Here is a 23,029-nt window from a genome sequence, read left to right as displayed (position 1 = left end):
CGAACATAGTGATTGTGTCGGAAACTTGAGCGAGAAAGATTTGGCATTGCCTTTCAATCTAAATCTTTGACATATGATTTTAGTGCTTTCTTGGCTATTTTTTCGTATGATTTTATTGCTTTCATGGCTGTTTTTTCTTATGTTGTTGCACATCTTCACTTCCTTCGGGTGATGGCGAAATGCCAAACGGTATTCGGCCAATGAAAATTCAGAGACCTCGTACTCCTCTCATTGATGCAGTTGCTGCTCATGACAAAAAGAAGGTAATGTTATTTTTATATAAAAAATAAAGCTTATTTATGTTTTAGATAAATAATAGCCTAAAAGGTGTTTTTTTCTTTTTTATTTTTGCTGGTGCAGTTGAAAAAGACATTGTTCCCTAAGGAAGAGGAAAAGGGCCAAGGTATAAAGTTATTTTGTTTGGATTTGTTTTTGCCTTTTATCTTTTTACATAATTTGACAGTTTTATTAAAAATTTAGATTATTATAAATACAGTATACTTTCTGACAAAAAGTGTTTCGGGTCAATCCAGACCCGACTTTCATCTCATACAGAAGTTACCCGTTTTGACTAGGGGTGTGCACGGTTCGGTTTTATGGTAAAACCGAAACCGTAACCCAAATTTTCGGTATTTTGTTATTGAAAACCAGATTATATCGGACTGATTCTGCAGTGCGGCTAAAAATAAACAGATCCGTAAAATGGAACGAATCTGATTTGCAGATCCGAAAAACAGATTCTGCAGTGTGGCTAAATATCGGACTGATTCTGCAGTGCGGCTAAATAAAAAACAAATGAAACGAATCTGATTTGCAGATCCGTAAACATATTATATCGGCTAAAACAGATCCGATTCTGCAGTGCACGGACCTGTTCTGCACGTTTGTTTAATTTTTTTTAAAACAGATCCGTAAAACAGATTATGTCGACTGATTTGCAGATCCGTAAAACATATTATATCGGCTAAAACAGATCCGATTCTGCAGTGCACGGACCTGTTCTGCACGTTTTTTAAAATTTTTTAAATTTTTTTCGTTTTTTTAATTTTTTTATAATTTTTTAAATTTTTTTCGTTTTTTTTATTTTTTTTATTTTTTTTTTGATTTTTTTCGTTTTTTTAGATTTTTTTATTTTTTTATAATTTTTTTTCAGTTTTTGTTATTATTGATTTATTCTCAACCCATCCTGACCCGAACTCATCCTGACCCAAACCCATCCTGACCTTCTTCTTTCTTTTACCTATCTTAACCCAAACTCATTCTAACCCAAACCCATCCTGACCCAACAACCAATCCAATCCAACCCATCCATTTTGCCACCTCTAATTTTCACAAAGGTCTCGACTCAATCTCATTCTAAGAATCGGTCTCGACTCAGAAGGTCTCGAGTGGACCAGTCGCAATCACGGTTTCCACTTCACACAGGTCTCGACTCACCATTTCGAGTCCGACGATTCCGTGTCGCAACCACTTCGCTACGGTCTCGAGTCATCTTCACAACACCACAGAGGTCTCGAGTTATCTCTTTAACAGTCTCGAGTCGCAACCTCGGTTCCGAGTCGCAACCGAGTTCTCGAGTCGCAACCTTCAATCACCATTGCGATCAACATCATTCACCATCTCCGTTCATATTTTCCGTTCAACTCTGATATCGGCACTGTTACTCCTTCGCATATCCACAGTTCATCATCATCTTCTCCGTCGATCTCCGCTCACCCTCCATCATCTTCATCGTCTTTCATCTCCGGACATCGTCGTCGACCTTCTTCGCTGTTTTAACTCTTCGACCACCATACATAGTCACCAACATCTCCGATCACAGTTGAAGTTCACCGGTCACCTTCAACCTCCACTTAGCATCTCCGATCACCTTCTCTGGTCGATGCCACCTGCAACAGGGAGAACGCTTTGATTTTTATAAGTTTGGCGGCTGAAATGTGATTAGGGTTACCTTTTGAAAACGACGAAGAAGACAGTCTCTTTGATCTGTCTTGTTTTTTTATAATATTAACTAGGTTAGTTCCCCGTGTGTTACACGGGTTGAACAATCTAAACTATATAATAAATATTTATTGTAAATGCAAACCAAAGATGGAGACGTTTATATACCAAATTGATATAAATGAGTTAATATATTTGAGTGTGTTCCCTTTTCGTCAACGAAATTTAAAATTTATGGTTAGATAATTTATTAAAGAGTAAATTGTCATTTTAGTCTCTGAGTTTTGGTCCAAATTGCCATTTTAGTCCAAATAGTTTTTTTTCTCCTCTGGGTCCCTGACTTTTCCTTTTACTTGCCATTTTGATCACATTGTCTAATTTAGTCTAAAAACCAGGTTATAATTAGGGGTATTTTGGCATTAAATTATTATGAGGTTTATAAATTATGTTGTAAACTACCCCTGGTTATCATTACAAAATAGTTATGACCAAAATACCCCTGGTTATAACCGGATTTTTAGACTGAATTAGTCAATGTGATCAAAATGGCAAGAAAATAGAAAAGTCATGGATTCAAAGGAGAAAAAAAACTATTTGGACTAAAATGGTAATTTGGACCAAACCTCAGGGACTAAAATGGCAATTTACTCTTTATTAAAAAAATATGTTTCTTTAATAAAAAATTATGAATTTTTTTTTCTAGCAGAGATTAAATTAAAATTAAATTAAATAATAATTATTTATAAGAGATTAAACTAAATAATATTTAATATGAGAGTTATCTATAATTAATTAAAAGTGATTAATTAATTAAACTAAATAATAATTATCCATAAGATATGGCCTAATATGATGACAAGTGTCCCAAAATTGGTTTCTTTTATTATATAGTATAGATTATAATATTAATCATAAGATAATCATTATATAATCATTGGTTTTATAATAATCATTAATCATTAATATAATAATAATAATGAAGAAACACTGACCTAAGCAACACCAACGGCTTCAATGATTAATGACTCGAACACTTGGCTGCAAAACAGAAACACCGTTAGGACTCGTTACAGGAATGGGGTTATTCCTGTAACCACCCTCCGGCATGAGAATAAGTATTGGTTTATGAGGGAAGTTTTGGAGAAGAAGTTGTATGAGAAGCAGATGATCATACCTTTATACATTTGTCTCTATTTATAGGTTTTCCATTAGGGTTTCCTTTATTCCAGGATGTGTTCCGATAAGTTGAAGATTTATACGATCTTCCCAAAAAGTTGGAGATTTAGTTGTGCACCTTCCATGTAGATATGGAAGGTTCTAGAGTAAACGTTTGTATTTATATTAATATAAAAGGTTGTAACCGGGTCGGGTGACCGATTCGGGTCACACCTCGTCATGTCCCCCCAGTCCGAGCTCATGGAGAGGAATCCATTAGGTCGGACTAAGAGAGAAAAAGAAAAAAGTTAACACGTTATGATTGTTACTACGGCCGTGGGAAATGACGGCGAAAATACAGGATGTGACAGTTGGGTCATCATATTAGTGACAGCTGTCTTTACCCCTCGTGGACACGTGTATCCGTCCGTACATATTTTTTGAATTTGAAAAGTTGCCTTTGCTTATAAAGAACGACTCCTTATGTAGGAGTTCAAATCCCTTCCCCCAAATTACTCCATCGTCATTCTTTCTACTCCATGGCTTCGAAAACTAACGAATCGTCTTCCACCGCTACCGCCCCTACAGACATACTGTTTTGCAAGTGGGGCGTAACATCCTTCAACAATCTTGTTCATGATTACGGTATTAGGGCCGAATGGAACCCTGTTTTGCCGTCGAAGACCGACACTGCCTTCCCCCTGAAGGTAGGTAAAATCACTTTGTTCAGTGATTTCTTCAAATTCTGCAATTTTCGGCTACCCATCACCAAATTTCTGAAATCGGTGCTGGATTTTTACCGTATCCATATTTCTCAAATACACCCCCTTGGCTTAGTCAAACTCCGGCAATTCGAGTATGCCTGCATAGCGCTGGGCCATGTCCCAGAACTAGTTGTCTTTAGGGCTTTCTTTGTGCTTGTGTGGAAATCCCCCTTCTTTACTTTCGATCGGAGGGATACAGACGCATCATGCCTAAGAGATATTCCCACTAGTTCGAGGGACAAGGATTGGAAGAAAAAGTTCTTCTATCTAGACGCCGCTGCCATCCCTGGGGAGATGTATTGGAAAGAGAAAGGACCAAAGGATAAAGTGAGAGACGATGCTCCTCCTGAGGACTCGTACACATCGAATGCTCTATATGTGAAGTTATGTGGCCGCCCCTTTGAGTGCACCATTATCCCAGAAGGTGCGTTGGTGATGGCCGGCATGAGTTTATTGTGGCCTGATATGAAGCGTTATCCCTCATTTCAAAGGGGCGATGGAGGTATGCTTACATCATCGTGCCTTGTTAGTTTGTGCAGTGTGTTTTCTTTTTTTTTTTTTTTAATTCTCATATTTCACGCAGGGGAGTGGGGTATGTTTGACTTTATTGATCCACCACGGCACCTCGCGTTGAAATCCGCCGACCGCGTGTTGGACGAGGGGGAGCCAGATGTGTTAAAGGTGCATCTTGAGCAGTTTCTTCTACCCGCTATACCGGCGGACCCAACGGCGTACATTGCTCCGTTGTCAGGTATGGCGATTACCGCCGTGGCGACGTCGGAGAAAAAACCTGCCCGAATAAAGCTGACCGGGAAGAAACACACAGCAATACATGGGAGTGTGCCCGTAATGGAAGAAACGTCCAGTGTGGGGCGTGATGTTCCCTTGGTCGCCGACCTGACCAGTCCAAGTCGTGCCTCGAAGAAAAGAAAAACCTTTGTCGCGCCTACTCTAAGCGCCTTTGAAGCGGTACAGGCTGCTTGTGCTTTTTCACCAGGTAACTATTACTAACTACCATTATAGCGTACTAGCGTTCACGTTACTAACATCCTACTACGTATATGGTGCAGGCACCTCTGTGGGAGTGTCATCTGGAGTTGTGATACCAACCCTTGTGCTGACCGTGGCGTTGTCGTGCCCTGGTACTAGTGTTAGTATGTCTACGGGCCCAAAATCCTTGGCCTCCGTTACTGCCGCTGTGAGCTGTGTCATGCCCCTCCCTATTCCTACATTATCGGTAGCTGTAACTGTTGATCCGCTACCGTCACTTCGATCAGGCGGTCCTGACACACCTTTAATTGACTCGCCCAAGGGCACTTTTGCGAATGTGGATAAGGATGCCGCTACCGCGTCGGCCGCGCAGGAGGTGACTAGCATGGGCGGTGGTGACACTCGGGGATCGAGCAGCGGTATTGCTGACGATGGTGTCCGTTTGATTGACGACTTGTTTATACCGACCGTTCGCTGGGATCCTCATGCTCAGGATAAACGTTACCAGCCGCAATGGAAAATTGCTGAATCCTCCAGGCTGATCTTCCCCCCTGTGGTTCAACACTGGGTCGAGCGGGCGTATCCACCTGCTGAAGCGGCGTACGTTGAAGGTTTAAATAATGAAGATTTGATGAATTCCTCAATATCTGACTCTGTGAACCTACCACGAAGGTTGGTAGAGATCCGTCGCAGGTGGATGCATGATAACACCCAACTTCATGAGGCCCGGGCGACTATTCAAGAATTGTGGGACGACAAACATCGCCTAGAAAGTCAACTTCAAACTATAGGGTTAAGGGAGGCAAGATTCTTGTCGGAGAAAAACAAGGCTGAGGAAGATTTGCGGAGGGTGACTAACCATCTTGCTGAGGAACGGATCTTATGGGCCCGCGATATGGCGGAAAAAGATCGGGTTTTGGCTCAGGCTAAAAATGTACAGGAGGAGTTGGAACGTAAGGCTATAGCGGAGGCTCAGAAGGTGAGACTCGAGTTATCAGCCCAATTGGAAAAGTTTCGTGTTGACACTGATTTTGTGTCTCAGGTTCAGGAGCGGTACCAAAGTTTGACAACTGAAGTAGAAGCTTCCCAAACCAAGCTCCGGCTGATGCAAGGAGAGCTGGAGGAGCGTGAAGGAAAAGTCAAGGAGTTGCAGGATCATTGTGACTCACTTGTCACTCAAAACAACAAACTTGCTGCGTCGTCGTCCTCTAAGTTAAAAGAGGTGGAAAACGCTCTGGCACAATCCAATGCAGAAATCGATGATTTGACCAGCCAGCTAGCGGCTATGCGGGGAGACAGGAATTGGTTGATAACTAACGGGCTTGTGGGAGCGTTTGAGTATCTGCGTGAATCGCCCCACTTTACTAGCCTGATTGACCGTCTCTCCGCGGCTGCTTACCAATCCGGGCATCATGATGGTGTGTATAAGGGTTACATGGATTGTCAGCAGTTAGAGAGAGTGCCGCCGGATTTTCAAGCTGTCAAGGGTAAGTTGCAGACTGATATGGCGAGCGCCCTTGAGGCGGCGTATACCGAGCCGCTGCCTTGCTATGGCGATTTAATGGATAAAGTCAATGAGGATGGAATAGAGTCGCTACGCCTGATGCTGGACCCCGTTGATGAATCCGAAGAAGAATGACTACTCCGTTTTTCTTTTTGTTGCTTGTTATGTACTCTTATTGCCTTGTTAATGACACTGTTTGAATTGGGTTTAGTGCCCATTTCTGTTTTGATTTGACAGCTAAATTAATGCAGATGTCATGATTTTCTGACACCGCCGACTTGTAAAATATGGCTCTGTGGCTTGTGATGATTGTTTTTCATTAATGCATCCGACGTCACCACTGTCAAAACTTTTTAACTACTGCTATAAATTCACCTTTCGTTTCCTTTTTTGGTTGTGTGTTTATGATGGAAAGGAAACGATATAGACAAAGACTCTCCGAGATCTTCCGGGTTCTTGACGCTGCTGATGGCCTGCTAATGCTGCAACACCCGGTGACAAAGTCGATGCTTAGAGGGAGAAGACCCACTCCCAATGCTGCTCCGGTTCGTGCCAACCGAGCATGTCAGAGCATTGTTATCGAGGATCCTCAACCAGTGGATCCCGGAGTGCAGCTATCAGCTGATGTGCTGTCTGGTCTAATTCCGGTGGACCCTGAACAGCGATACCGTTTAACGTACCAGCGCCATTCTGGTGGTCGGACGAGGAGGCAGCAGATGGATGGCTCAAGTATGGTGGCCCCAATGGTTGATGGCTCAACTGACCATTTGGCCGTCCATCCCGTTGTGGTTGTGAATGATGATGATGATGGTGGTGCATACCCCTGCAGTGGTTATGGCGCCCAGCCTTCCTCAGTATGTGTTGTGAACATGTTTTGTATTTTGGTTCCCTTATGTTTGCTTTTAGAAACAGGGACAAGTACTTGGTTTTTTGTTTTTTGAGATAGGTCATGTGCATGTGATGATGCCTATCTGTTTTGAGGCGGTGTATGTATCTATTACCAAGATACCCGCCATAAGCGCTTGTTATCGTTAGCCCTATGACTTATATAAGTGAAAAATATTTCGTGTTTAAGGGTTTTGTTTGTGTTTTTACCGTTTGATGCATTCATCGTGCGATGGTAACTTTTGTAACAAATAAACTTAAATCTTTATTAAACTTGCATGAAGCAATAAAAGAAAAGCAGAAAAAATCCCGACACGGGTTACAAATGTGAATTGGAGAAGATAGTTAACTCTTGCTGTTAGGAGCAAGGTTTTACAGGTAGCATTTCTTCAACTGGGCGATGTTCCAACTGCGCGGGACTGGCGTGCCATCTAGTCGGGATAGGCGATAGGCCCCTTCACCCAGGTCTTCTTGAATGACGTAAGGGCCTTCCCAGTTGGGACCCAGCTTTCCCGAAGGTTCCATCCGACTTGCTTCGTTGTCACGCATGACGTAATCGCCCGCCTTGAAACTTAGTTTAGCCACCCGTTTGTTGTAATATTTTTCCAACGTTTTCTTGTATCGCGCTTCGCTGATGGCGGCCGCCTCACGCCTTTCTTCCAACAGATCTAAACCTTCTCTCAGCGATTGGTCGTTGTTACTCCCTATGCTTAGGCGGCGTAATGATGGTAACCCTGCTTCAGCGGGTATCATTGCCTCCATTCCGTAGGTGAGGCTGAATGGGGTTTCGTTGTTGCTAGTTTTGGGCATTGTTCTATGCGCCCAAAGTACATGTGGCAATTCTTCCACCCACGAGCTTCCCTCGTGCCCCAGTCGCTTTTTGATTCCCTCTAGCAAACTCCTATTCGCCCGCTCCACCTGTCCGTTACCCTGTGGGTGTGCAACCGACGTGAAAATCTGCTGGATGTGGAGGTCAGTGCACCATTCCTGGAAAATTCTATCTGTGAACTGTGTCCCATTGTCGCTTACCAGGTAGAGCGGTAACCCGAACCTGCACACGATGTGCTCCCAGAGGAATTTTTTGGCGTTTTCCGCCGTTATCTTAGCCAAAGGTTTTGCCTCCACCCATTTGGTGAAGTAATCGACCGCCACAATTAGGTACTTCAACTTTCCGGGGGCCGGCGGGAAAGGTCCTACGATATCCACAGCCCATTTCTGGAAAGGCCATGCTGCTGTTACCGGTACCAGGCTGTTTTTGGGCCGTATCGTCTGAGGAGCAAACTTTTGGCAACTGCGGCATTTTCGCAGTTCCGTTACAGCGTCTTCATGCATCCCGGGCCAGTAATATCCTGCGTTATGGATTTTGGCCACCACTGCTCTAGGTCCGGCGTGTATACCGCATATACCCGCGTGAATCTCTCCGATGAGGTACTTTGCCTCTATTGGGGAAACGCATCGCAGCAGCGGACCTAAGTAAGATTTTCGGTATAAGATACCATCGTTGACTTCATATTGCAGCGCTTTCGTTTGTATCTTTTGCGCCTCGCCCTTGGCGGGAGGTAATTCACCTGTTACGAGAAAGCGTAGAATCGGGGTATACCAGCAAGGTTCTTCTGTTGTGACAGCGGAAACACTCCGCGGTTCTATTGAAGGTGTCTGCAACGTTTCGACTTTGACTTCCTTTTCCATGCCTGAGGTAGCGAGTTTGCTTAGGGCGTCTGCTATTTGATTTTTCCCTCTGTGCACATGGTTGAGTGTGACCTTGTCGAAGGAATTCATGAGTTCTTTAGTTTTTGCCAGGTATTTTGCCATCGCCTCGTCTTTGGCTTCGTACGTTTCGTTGACCTGATTGTTGACCAGCAGCGAGTCGACGTATGCGTCTACCCTAGCTGCCCCCATGGATTTTGCCATCCGTAACCCTGCCAATAATGCCTCGTATTCCGCTTCGTTATTAGAGCACTCGAAGTCAAAACGTAAGGCGTACATTAGCCTGACTTGATCTGGACTTATCAGCATTAGGCCTGCACCGGACCCCTTTCCACTAGATGATCCATCCGTGTATAACTTCCAAGTCTGCCTCGCAGTGCTGGACTCTGGTATATCTTGGATGACCGGGTCCGTAACGACCTCTCCTTCCGGTATTTCGGCTAAGAAATCAGCAATCACTTGCGCCTTAACCGCCGTTCGCTTCTGATATTCGATATCTAGGGCCCCTAACTCAATGGCCCATTTAGCCAACCTACCCGAGACCTCTGGTTTGTGCAGGACCTGCTGTAGCGGATAGTTGGTTAAGATTTGTACACGGTGTGCCTGAAAGTACCTTCTCAATCGCCTCGTGGCGTGCACCAATGCTAAAACTAGCTTTTCCAGTGTAGGATAGCGCGTTTCAGGCCCCGCTAACACCCGGCTTATGTAGTATATTGGTGTTTGTTTCCCCTCTCGTTCAACCATGAGTACGGCGCTCACCGCCGTGTGAGCTGCCGCTAAATACATTTTTAGCATTTCACCGGGTCTAGGCGCGGTCAGCGTGGGTAACCTTTCTATAAAACGCTTCATTTCCTGCAGAGCCTGTTCCGCTCCGCTGGTCCATTTGAAATTCTTCTTGTCGAGGCAATCTTTTAACGTTTTTATGAATGGCAATGACTTTTCAGCATGCCTTGCTAAGAACCAGTTGATTGCTACCAGTCGTCCATTTAGGGCTTGAGCTTCCTTCAGCGTTCGGGGCGAAGGCATTCGCGATATGGCGGATACTTTTTCCGGGTTAGCTTTAAAACCGTCTCGGGTGACTACTACCCCCAGGAACTTCCCCTCTTCCACCCCAAACGAACATTTCTTTGGATTTAACTTTATGTTGTACTCTCTAAGTCGCTGGAAAGTTTCCTCTATATCTGCCAACATTTGTTTTTCTTCGCTGCTTTTGATTACGAGGTCGTCTACATAGACTTCCAAATTTCGCCCGATCTGTGTTTCGAACACCTTGTCCATGAGCCTCTGGTATGTAGCTCCTGCGTTTCGTAGCCCGAAAGGCATTTTGGTGTAACAGAAGATGCCAACGTCGGTGTGGAACGCTGTTTTCTCTTCGTCTTCTTTGGACATTTTGATTTGGTGGTACCCTTTATACGCGTCTAGGAAACACTTGAATCGATAGGGTACCAGGGAATCGACCTTTAAATCAATCTCGGGCAACGGGTACGCGTCTTTTGGACATGCCTTGTTTAGATCTTTGAAATCGATGCACATTCGCCATGTGCCATCTGGTTTCTTTACCATGACCGGGTTGGACACCCAAGTATGGTACTGCGTTTCCCTGAGAATTCCAGCTTCCACTAACTTGCGTACTTCCTTCACGACCGCCACCCGGCGGTCCGGGGCCATGCTGCGTTTACCCTGGGCGACTGGCTTAACGCCTGGGAGTGTGGCGAGCTTATGTTCCGCCTTATCGCGGGGGACTCCCGTCATATCGGAGTGCTCGAAAGCGAAGATGTCTGCATTTCTTTTTAACAATTGCTTCAAATCGCTCTTCACTTCTGGGGACAGAGTGTCCCCAATTGTGACCATTTGGTCCGGGTGGCGCGTGCTCAATACCCACCTTTCTGGTCCCGTGGCCCCTGTGGGCCCTTGGCGACATCGTTTGGTGTCCAATACTTCTCCGATTCTATCGCGAAATACGGTAGCGATACCTTTCGGTGTTGGGAACTTCATAAAACCTCTCGCCGTGGAGACTATGGCGTCTAACTTTCCCAGGGTGAACCTTCCGATAATCACATTGTGGTATGACTCAGCGCGGACCACAAGGAAGGTTAGTAGTATGGTTCTTTCTTTGGGTGATTGCCCGAAAGTTACCGGGAAAGTGATTTGACCGATAGGGTCGACCTTCTCTCCTGTGAAACCTTTGATAGGGGCGTGTACTGATTCAAGCAGCTTTTTATCTTCTGGTTGCATTCTGTTAAAGCAATGTTCATAGATGATATCCTCTGAGCTTCCGGTGTCGACTAGGATCCGCCTCATGCGGTAGTCTCCTACCGCCGCGGAAATGATCAGGGCGTCTGTGGTGAGATGCAAGTTTTCCATTCGCGGTTCTATAGTCATTGTTGCCAACATCCAAGGCTCGAGCGTGGAGAAACTCCGCTTCGCCCCCCTTCCTATGTCGGCACGAACCATGTTCAACTCGTGCGGCCTTTTGCCTGCCGCCTTGTCGTTCTCTTCCTTGACCACGGGCGGGCCTTGTTTGATATCCCGCACTAGGTGTGCCAATTTTCCCGACTTCACGAAATATTCGATCTATTTCTTAAGCTGGAAACAGTCGTTGGTATCGTGCCCGCTCCCCTTGTGATACTCGCAGTACTTACTCGTATCCTTGTTCGGGTTGTCTTTCAGTGGTTTTGGTGGGTTGAGCCTGAGGTTTTCTGAGGCAAGAATTTCTGCTGGAGTTTTGCTTAAATTGGGATATTCAGACCGAGGTTTTGACGTCTCATTCCTTGAATAGGAGCTTCGGTGTCTGTCATACCGCGAGTCCTTGTCGTTTCTCTGATATCGGTCTCCCCTGTGCTTGCTTTTTGACCCCCGGTGATCTTTTTCCTCCTGATTTTTTAGGGCTTCTTTCTTTCTATTGGCCGCGTGGCTGGCCGCTACCGCTTTTTCTTGTATAACATATACTTTGGCTATTCGCAGTATCTCATCTATGGTCGGGGGTACCCCGTCCCTTCCATGCAGTGTTCTCAGTAGTTCGTCATCGTTAACCCCTTGGAGGAACGCTCCGCATGCCAGATCGTTGGTGACGCCTGGTATCGCCAGGCTTTCTTTGTTGAACCTGATGATAAAGTTTTCTACCGTCTCATTGTCTCGACGACGGATATGAAGGAGTTCGTTCCTATCTTTCGTGTGTCGGCGCTGCTGATTGAACTGTAGGATAAACTTTGACTCCAAATCTTCAAAACTGTCTATCTCGCCCGTGGGTAAGCTGTCCCACCATACTCGTGCCGCTCCCACTAGGGTTTGTACGAACATTTTACACCATAAGGGCATGGGCCAGCAGGCCACTTCACCCGCGCTCTTAAATAAATTGAGATGGTCGTCCGGGTCAGTGAGGCCATCGTACTTACCGACTGTTTGGGGCATTTTCGGTTTTTCTTTGATAGGAGCTTCGGCGATCCTGCGAGTGAACTTGGATCGGAATGTCGCGTCTACCGGTTTGTACGGCCTGGTTAATTCGTCTTCCTCCACATTCACGGGCTGTGCCGGTGGGACATTTACACCCGGGGCAGGTCCTGTCTCCAGACCGGAGTTTTCCAAAGGGGTCATCCGGGGTCTGATCGCATTTTCTCTGTCGTGCACAGGTTCAGTTGGCGCTTGGGTATACATTGGTTGTGGAGTCGGAAAGTTCCAGCATGGCGGCATGTAAGCCGCGTACGGCGATTGAGAGCTTCCTTGCGCTGTTCCCTGAAACGGATAAGCTGTTCCCCCGTATGAGGGTAAATATCCAAAAGGGGGCGCATAGCAATACCCCGGGAAATACATTTGATTTCCGGGTGTGACAGGGGCATTCATTACCCCCGTTGGCATGATGACCGGCTGATGAGGTGGTGTAGATAACGCCGCCGTAAGCGCGGCTGAGTATAACGGCGGCATTGGGTTCGAAACCAACGGCTGGTAGTATTGGGGAGTACTGGTTTCTGATATTAAGATACTGGGGCTCGCCGAGGTGATAACGGGAGTGGAGTAGAGGCGTGAAGCCTGTGAAAAAACGGTTGTTCCCGGAGCGAATGTGTTGCCGCCCGTCCCCTCCAACCTCCTTGGTGGTGTTTGTGAGGGCATATAGAGGAAAGGGTTTGTAACCGCGGTCTGGGAAGAGACGGTGGTGATATTATCAAAACCCGGAGGTGGCCCTTCCGCCTCGAACTCTGGATCTAACGACCTCGTGACGGCCGGGGAAGGCTGTGGAACGGTGCTGGTTCCCGCCCCTAGTGCCAAATTGTTACTTGTCAACGTCTGACCAGCCATGTTCTCCTCACTTGTCATGAAGTTCTTTGTCGCTAAGTAGGTCCCACGGATGGCGCCAATGAAGAAACACTGACCTAAGCAACACCAACGGCTTCAATGATTAATGACTCGAACACTTGGCTGCAAAACAGAAACACCGTTAGGACTCGTTACAGGAATGGGGTTATTCCTGTAACCACCCTCCGGCGTGAGAATAAGTATTGGTTTATGAGGGAAGTTTTGGAGAAGAAGCTGTATGAGAAGCAGATGATCATACCTTTATACATTTGTCTCTATTTATAGGTTTTCCATTAGGGTTTCCTTTATTCCAGGATGTGTTCCGATAAGTTGGAGATTTATACGATCTTCCCAAAAAGTTGGAGATTTAGTTGTGCACCTTCCATGTAGATATGGAAGGTTCTAGAGTAAACGTTTGTATTTATATTAATATAAAAGGTTGTAACCGGGTCGGGTGACCGATTCGGGTCACACCTCGTCAAATAATAATAATGATAATAATAATAATAACAATAATAATAATAATAATAATAATAATAATAATAATAAGTATTCCTTAAAAAAAATATTATATTTTAAATAAAATTAAAAAAAAGGTTTATTTTATAAAAAAAATAATAATAAAAAGGGAAATTGGCCTGTAATAATCCCACCTAGACCTCATTGGCCAATAATAATCCCACCTCAAAATATTCCCCCCACCAGTCCCACCTTTCACATATTTTTCCTACAATGGTCCCCCGTTAAAAAAACTTAACGGAGTTAAGTTTTTTTTCAAATTACAAACAAATTTTTAGGGCTTTTGACTAGAATGACAATACGAGTCCATTGATGTAAAACTTGCCTCGAAACGGTGCTCCAAACGATGAAAACGACGCTTTAATTCGGGTGTTTAAATTATCAATTAACCAAAATCAAGTCACTTGGAGCACCATTTCAAAGTAAGTTTTACATCAATGGACTCATATCATCGTTCTGATCAAAAGCCCTAAAAAATCTGTTTGTAATTTGGAAAAAAGCTTAACTCCGTTAAGTTTTTTTAACTAGGGACCATTGTAGAAAAAATATGTGAAAGGTGGGACTGGTAGGGGGAATATTATGAGGTGGGATTATTAATGGCCAATAAGGTCTAGGTGATATTATTACAAGCCAATTCCCCTAATAAAAAAAGGGGTTTGTTTGGTGGTGAATTCGGTTTGACAGGTTTTGAGGCGCGGTTCAGAAAGCGGGTTTATTCGTGTGCAAAGGGTTTGAGTTGGCGAATACACGGGTTCTTGTTTGGTTTGTGTTTTGAGGAGAAGAACAAAAGTATCAACCACCCGCTGAAATTATGGCATTCATATTTCACAAAGCTGTGGTTCAAGAAATGACAGTTGACGATACACTTTATGTTTTCTGTACTCCTGAGTGTAGGGAAAGGGTTGAAGCTTATAGAATACATAATGCTGAGCTAATTCAAGATTATCAAGATATAAAAAATAAAAATTTCACATTATCGAAAAACGAAAAACTTTATAAAGATAAAATTGAAGCTCAGCGGAAAGACATCATCAAACTTAAGGATGATGTAAGTGTAAAAACATCCCATTTCTTAGAGGCACAGGAGAAGGTATGCATTTTGATCAAAGAACTGGAAGATATCAGAGAAAGATATCAAATTAATGAACTTAACATTAAAAAGTATGATTCTTCCAGTAAATTGGTCAAAAATCTATGTGATCAGCAACTCGCATACAAGAAAAAGAAAGGGTGTGGATTGGGTTTCAATCAGGCTCCTCCTCCTTATAATGACAATTACACTTATTTACCTATGACTGAGGAGGAACTTATGAATGAAAGTAAAATGACTTATGGTTCAAAAAACAATAAGTCATCATTTAATGGCAGACCAGTTGAGAAACAGGAATCTACTTCAATAAATTTTGTTTCTAAAGGCTCAATTGATCCTAATGCTTCATCTTCATGTGCAGATAAAGTATCTGAAGTAAAGTGTGGAGATGTTCTTGGGAGTGAATCAGTTTTTCATTCTGATTTTTCTGAAACTTATGTTGAACAAACTGAGTCTGAAAATGCTTTTGGAAAAACCTTGTTTGAGTCGTTTTGTGCTTATGTGTCGTCAAGTGAGCCTGATGTTTGGGCCAAAACTGATGATGTTTGTGTTGAAACCTTGAACAATAATTGTGGTGATGATTGTGTTTCAGTTAATGCGTGTGATTGTAATGTTTCTAATGTTTCAGTTGATGACAGTGTTACAAGTGAGGTCCCTCAGGACACATTCAGTGAAACCACTGAAACTCCTTCTCAAGAAAATCAAGAGTATCCTGATTCTTCTTTTGAATCAGTCTCAGTGGACGTCCCTAATGTTGAATCTAGTGGGACTCCATTGGAAACCGTAGCTGAAAGGAAATCTCAATTAGATTCACATGATACATGTGTTGATGAAACTTCTGCATCTTTAGAAGTTAAATCTGAACCAGATTTTGAAAAAGAAGACGTGGTCACTATAAATGAACAGTCACTAGAAAATGTCTCTGAAAAGGAAGTTAAAACAGAAACTGAATCGTCTTCTAAAGGTCAAATGGTCCATGATCTACCAATCAAAGACTTCATGTTGGTAGAAAAGTGTGTTGCTTGCGCAAAAGGAAACGCTCCTCGAAAGCCTCATAAGTCCAAGTCTACACCTTCGACAAAAGTCGTGCTTGAATTACTACACATTGATCTTTTTGGTCCTGTAAATGTGGTGAGCATTGACAAGAAGGCGTATTATCTTGTGATCGTAGATGACTACTCTCGTTACACATGGGTATACTTTCTTAGTCACAAGAACGAGGCTGCGAGTTTGATCAAACAATTTGTTACTCTAGTTGAAAATCAAGCTACTACAAGGGTGAAAGCAATTCGATCAGACAATGGGACAGAATTCAAGAATATCACCTTAGATACATTCTGTGTAGAAAAGGGAATCGAACAACAGTACAGTGCACCACGAACTCCACAACAAAATGGAGTGGCTGAGAGACGAAATCGTACTCTTATAGAGGCGGCACGAACCGTGCTGGCCGACTCAAAGCTTCCTAGTTTCTTCTGGGCCGAAGCAGTTAGCACGGCTTGTTATATCCAGAATCATGCTTTAGTAAACAAATGTCATATGAAAACTCCTTACGAGATTCTGGAAGGATGTAAACCCTCGGTCTCACACTTCCGTAACTTTGGTTGTCCGTGTGTCTTGTTGCTCATGGACACTAATGGGAAGTTTGAGGTCAAAGGGGACGAATGTTTCTTTATTGGATACGCTAAAGGATCCTCCTATAGAGTGTACAATAAAGTAACCAAGAAAATTGTTGAGTCGTGCAACATTGAATGGCTCGAAGAAAATACTACGGACGCTAGAGTTGGTCCAGATTGGCTATATGATTATGCTAATTTGTTCAAATCCTTTAACATTTTGTCTAGCGTTTCCTCTGATGCAAGTGTGTCAACTCCGAGACAACCAGTTTCGTTTGGTGATACAGAAGAAGAGAAACATGATGAAGGGAGCTCACTAAATCATACATCGTTGGTACAGAAGAACTCAGAAAAGAAAAATACAAAAAGAGTTTGATGTATATATATATGTATTGCTTTAGGGGGAGAAAATGAGAAAAATACAAAAACATTAGAAAAATGAAAAAGCCAAAAAGAAAAATTGCATGATATGGGAAGTGAAATAAATGTTCGTGTTAAAGGGTTTGACTAACACTTGTAAGGTGCCATAGCTGAAAAGACTAGGATCTACTGCGATATGTCGATAGGCTTGACGCTCAAAATGATAAAAGATACCAAGTGATATAAACATAACGAACTATGTACCATGTGGGTAACATACCAATGGTGTATGATTTTATGGTCTTAAATCTTGCGTTGATAGATAGCCAACATCTGAGATTTCGGGTCTTTATATTGTTGAATCATCCGGGGATATCTTGGGCTGTCCTTCTGTTCAGAACTAAAATTGTACATGACCCCAGGAAAGAAAGTCACTTGGAATTAGCTCATTTCTATTTGAATGTCTGTATGTTGTCCCGATACACACAATTTTGATCTGATTCTGAAATCTTCTCTGAAAAAATTCGTGTACCTCCTCTGCTGCATCCAGACTTATGCTGACCTGGAGGTGCTAGGCAACGACAACTTCTGCTGCATCCAGATACATGCTGACCTAGCTGTACGTTGTCGCGCTACAGATCTAATACACCCGAAAGAGGCCCTCTAGTGCCCAAAAGAAACCCAAGAAACCTATATCAAATTGAGAAAAACTCATTTGATCTGTATATTATACCATCTCTGCAAAAGATCTATTCTGTTCTCTTCTCAACCTACTCCCAGTTAAGATTTCAGAAATCTAGATTGGACTTGTGAAATATGTGGTAGGGAAGATACTTGCATGATAGAGTGTGTTGTTTATATTTCCGGGATTTGATTAGTATTTATTTGGGTGTTCATTGTTAAGAAATCAAAATATGATAAAAAAGATTATATGCAGACCTAAACACAGTCACGATATCTTAAAGGATGACATCAGTATACTCACCTGCTACGATGAATCGTTGTGCTTACATTGATCGCGGGGGTATGCCTTGTAATGGGACAGACAGGTATAATAGTATAATATTACCTTAAGCATGTCACGAAGTTGAAAATTGAAAGTTGAGCGTTAAAGTTTAAGTGGACAAACATATTGGCAATCGCATAGACCTGTTTGATTAGGCTCGTACTGAAAAGTGTTCCTTAGTCTACCTGAGAACGAATTTTGATCCCATTGCAATTGTAATTGTACATTATGGTAGTTGTTTATATTTTGAGTTTCTATTTGTTTTTAGTTCTAAAAATTAAAAAAAAATAAAAAAAATAGAAAAATTCAAAAATACAAAAATAGTGTCTTGTTTTTCTATAAAACCAAAAATCTAAAAATAGAGTTTTTAATTGTTTTTCTTAAAATTAAAAATTATAACCGTTCTTGAAGATTTGACTGATCATAAAAAGTTGAAAGAGTTTGAATTGTGAAATCCGAGTACAAGTACTTGGATGTACCTAGTGTTCATATGGTACTCTCCCTGTTGCATAAGAAATGTTTGCTTAAAAGTTTGTGAGCATGTGCAGAACTTGGTTTCAATCAAGAACAGGGGTTGATGAAGACTGAGATGCTGTTAGTTGCTGAAGAAGCCTGGAGCAGCTCAACAACAAGATGTACCTGAGTCAGAAGAACCGGATACGAAATGCTGTCTGACAGTGAGAGTACATTTGAAGAAGTACCATGAACCTGCTTGAACGACAAAGACTGAAGAAGAAAAGAGCTGTTGAGAATCCTCCTCTCACATTCTTTCTGACAAAGAATTTTCAAGCAAAGCTGATCATGATCCTAGTATGAAGCTAAACACAAGAGCTGAAGAAAGAGACCCAGTGCTGAGAGTTCAGAAGTCAAGCACTTCCACAACATCTGCAGCATAGTGACGACCATAGACTTCGTTGAAGACGTTGCTGAATTCAAGTTATGAAGACAATTTGATGGCATCAGTCTAGGGGGAGATTGTTAGGCCCTAAAGTGTGAGACTGACGCATCAAATTAATACAACGGGCTATGGTTACGAACTGGGCTTTACCGGGTTAGTTTATATTAGGTTGTGGACCTTTATAGGTCACTTGGGCCAAGCTTTAGGCCATGTGGGCCAAGCAGGCCCAAGGGAAGCCCATGTAGGGAAGTGGGCTTGAGTTAGTATATAAACAGGTTATTAACTTGTTTTAGGTTTTTTTTTTAACCTTTGGAGCTTCTTAGTTACAGAATTCCTACAGAGAGAGATAGAGGCGATCTTGGTGTGTCATCTTGTACCAGACGTTTTGCTAATTCATAGTAATAGAACGTGTGCAAGTTTAACAGTGATTTCGGTTTGTTCTTCGTTGTTCATATTTCTTATTGGTTTTCGTTTTATTTCTTGAATCTCACCAAGTTTGGATTCCGCACAAACTTAGTGATTGTTTGATATCATTGAAAGATCCGGTTTCACGGGACTTACAGTTTCGGCTATTGTATGCAAACTAGTTACACAAGCCGATCCGAACGCGAAAAGTGCGTAACGGGTAACCAAATGAGTCATATACAAGTTTCCTAAGTTAGTATGCCTTAAATATGTTGTGACATCAGTAAGATATCTTCTATTATGCCCAAAACGAATTTAAACTCAAATTATGCCCCGTAAGGGCATTTTGGTCATTTAAAAGGTTATAAAAGAGTTTAAATATAAATCTGAGTTTTAGGTCTGATATAATCAGAAAAAATACTCAATTTACTAAGTTATAACAGTAGGGTATTGTATATATCTGAAATTTATCCTTTATAACTAAACTTATGCACCGTAGGGGCATTTTGGTAATTTCACTTAAGCCTAAAAGGTCAAAACTGGAAAGCTGAGTTTAAAACTTTTGCTTACTGTTAGAATATAAAAATGTACAAAGATATCAATAGGTATTAAGTCTTATATATTTAAAATAGTTTTAATACATATTATGCGTTTAAAACGCGTAAAGAGGCGTTTTTAAGCGATTTCCGGGTTTTATAAGAAAAGCTGATATTTTTATTATTCCAGAAGCCTTAAAATATTCTATTTATCATATTGGATTAGTAGAAAAAGGTTTGGTATCAAAAAGATTTGTAAAACTCATTTTATAGCCCAAAAGGGCAAAACCGACAACTACCGAATTAAGCTTAGAACTCTAAGTTATGCTCAGCCTAAAAATAAATAAAAATCTTCAAGAATCCCATAATATTATTTTATATCAGTAGGTAAAAAGTTTGGTATCAAAAATTGGGTTTAGATAGGCTATACGCTAATTATGCCGTTTAATTAATAAAAAGCTTTTCATTTACGCTAATGAGCAAAACTCCTAATCTAAACCTCAAATTGATGTCAAATTTTAGGGACAAGTCTATAAATCAGTAATGAAGGTTTCTATTCTTTTACTTTTTCAAAAATCACGTTTTAAGGTGAAAAGGGCATAATAGTCAACATTTAAGCATTTAACGGAAACATGCATATGAATCGGATAACCAAGTTGTATAATCACAGAGGGTTATATTAACATGAAACCTGGTCCTAAATAAGCTCTAAGGCCTTTCTAAACTATGCTCAAATGGGTCAGAACTGAAAGTCAAAGCAAAAGTCTACTTTTGCGACTTTCGGCTCCGAACCGAGCTTAAACTGAAAATTATCGGGTTGAACATGTTTAGACATGTTTTTACATTAATTAGCAAGTTATATTAGTGATAAAATAGGTTGCATGGCTTCTACATTGTTAATTATGCATTTATTTGAAAATAAGCTGTCTGTTGACTTTTTATGATTAAGTTTGACCCGACAATTGACCTAGTTAGAGTGGGAATCAGAGGGTGCCCTTTTAAGGGTTTATTGCCCACATAATTACCAACTCATAGGTACTTTAAATTTGAAATTTGACTATATAAATTATGATTAATTACGAAGTCAAACCTTAATTACGACGGTTTGACTTTAAGCTAATTAACTAAGCAAAACTGAATTAAGGAAGGTTAAGGACACTTACAAAGGTCCTAAGCATGACTAATGACTTCTAGAAAACATCCTTGAGCTCCAGCAATCTCCAAAAGTTGAGTTGTGAAGGTTTTCAAATGATGTGCTCAAGTGTTGCAACAAGGGGTTTAATCTCACAAGATCTTGCCAAACAAGTCTATAAGTGTTGTATTATGTTCCTAGGTGTCCCTATGCATGCAAAACTATTGGCCATGCTCCAGCATTTCGAAAACCAGCTCTTTAAGGCGGTGTAACAGGCTGAACAGGCAGCTGTCCATTTTCTGCTGCCAGCGACAGTCTTACGGACCGTAAGCATAAACCCTTGCGGTCCGTAAGCGCCTCTTACGGACCGTAAGTCCAGGTGGATGCGGTCCGTAACCGACCTTGAATTGTATCGCCCAGTTGCAGTCCTTGCGGACCGTATGGTGAACCTCATCCGTAACTGATGGTCAGAAGACAAAAATTTTGCAACTTTTAAGCTTTGACCATGCAATCTTTTGTACTCAAATCCAAAGTCTAAATCATCAAAAGGGGACCACTTGATCAGTTCTGAAAAGCTATGAAAGCCTTGCCTTGCACTTGTGTTTGTTTTGGTTTCTTTTGAAAGAGTCATGCATGTAACATTTGTCGTAATTATTCATTGAATCCATTTCTTTGAGTTTTAGATTAATTACCATCATTGGTAACCGGATCTGAATATATATTTCAGATGTTTATAAATCAAATTAAGGTTTGGGATTTATAAATAGGTCATTCAGAGGTTTAATTAAACATGTTGATCTTTTTAATCCTACCTTACATCTGTTAACTTGATCCGGATTTATACACACTTATCTTTCATGACACGTGTCGATATATTATTGAACATGAATTTACGAGGTGTTACAAGCCCGCTTTATTTTCCCCCCTCTCCTGACCCTCTAATATTTAGGGAAAGAAAATTCATCTAAAAACATTATGGATTCCTTCTTCCTTAATCACTTCTCTGATCATTCTCTTCGTTGGTACACTCAATATCTTTTTCTACCAAAATTCCGTTACTGTTCCCTTCTACTTCATCAAATCCTTCCTTCCTTGAAATATTTGTGTTTCTCTCTTCCTGTTCCCCGTCTGTTTCACTATTCTCATGAATTCCTATAATTTCATTTAGATCGAATGAGTCATTCTGTGTACTCCTCTTTTTGGGTCTTTGAATCCCACTTGTTTCCTCCACTAATATTGTTTTGCTTCTGGGTTTTCTACAACACTTCTTTTTACTTTTCCTGTGCCCAACTGAATCAAGGATAACATTGAAGCCCATACTGTTGGGTTCGACATCAAACACCTCGTTTGTCTTTTCAGATATCCCTCCTCTTTTGTCCTTATCTATATAAATATATCTTACATTATCTTTTTATGAAAACTTATATTATCTTTTGAAAATGAAAACTTAAAGTATCAATCAGTCCATTATCTTTTTTTTGAAAACTTAAATTATCTTTTTGAAAATGAAAACTTAAAATATCTATAACTTGAATGATATATAATCAAGGAAAAATTCCTTCGAGTTCTAAGAACTTAGAGAATTTGATCTTTACGTACGAGTTTTGTGTCGCAACCCCCGACCCCTACCCGGGAGCGGGTGCCGCGAGCCAGTCAGATACATCAGGACCATAGTTAGGAAATATTTTTATCAGAGTTAAACACCAAACTTTTTATAGTAATAATTGGGGATAAAACCTAAGTTCATTTGACAATACATTTGTAGGGATAAACCCTAATTATTGAAAACAAAACTCTTTTTTATTTAGGTAAGTTTTATAGCCACTTTTCCAAGCCTTTAGTGGTCTCCAGGTGGCTTCTATTGGCTTTCACATTTTGTTACCTGAAACGCGTTTAAAAAGGTTTTATCAGCAAGAAATACTGGCGAGTGCATCCCAGTTTAATCAAAACAGTTTTATCACTTTACCGTATTGAGGGCATCCGCAATTACATTTGTTTATATCTACTCAATTACTCATTCAATACTGTCAACACCTGACTTGTGGGTCATATTACTCATTGGCTAACTCTTTGTCAAATGGTAACGTCTTTCAAGTAATGTGTACAAAACCCCAACATACCGGCAATAATTGTAGAATCAGAAATACTCAATTACTGTTAAGTGTAATTTAAAACATTTGAGGTTTTGGTAAAACATTTTGACTCATGAAGTAATTTACAAAAGGGTGGCA

At 41.5% G+C, this 23,029-nt stretch overlaps 1 protein-coding gene across 1 annotated transcript; it reads right to left on the bottom strand.

Annotated features, from left to right (window-relative positions):
* Window positions 1-7,611: 7,611 nt before the first annotated feature.
* Window positions 7,612-11,328, bottom strand: LOC110943455. Its single transcript, XM_022185205.1, has one exon. It carries the CDS (start codon window positions 11,326-11,328, stop codon window positions 7,612-7,614), a length of 3,717 nt encoding a protein of 1,238 aa, XP_022040897.1.
* Between the last annotated feature and the right edge of the window lie 11,701 nt (window positions 11,329-23,029).

Source organism: Helianthus annuus, chromosome 5, assembly GCF_002127325.2.
Source record: "Helianthus annuus cultivar XRQ/B chromosome 5, HanXRQr2.0-SUNRISE, whole genome shotgun sequence".
NCBI lineage: Eukaryota > Viridiplantae > Streptophyta > Magnoliopsida > Asterales > Asteraceae > Helianthus > Helianthus annuus.
Note: the sequence above shows the minus strand (reverse complement) of the source record. Positions and strands in the feature narration are given on the sequence as shown.

Excerpts from the sequence above, each read along its gene's own strand:
- LOC110943455 (XM_022185205.1), bottom strand. The coding sequence starts at position 11,328 with ATGACTATAGAACCGCGAATGGAAAACTTGCATCTCACCACAGACGCC.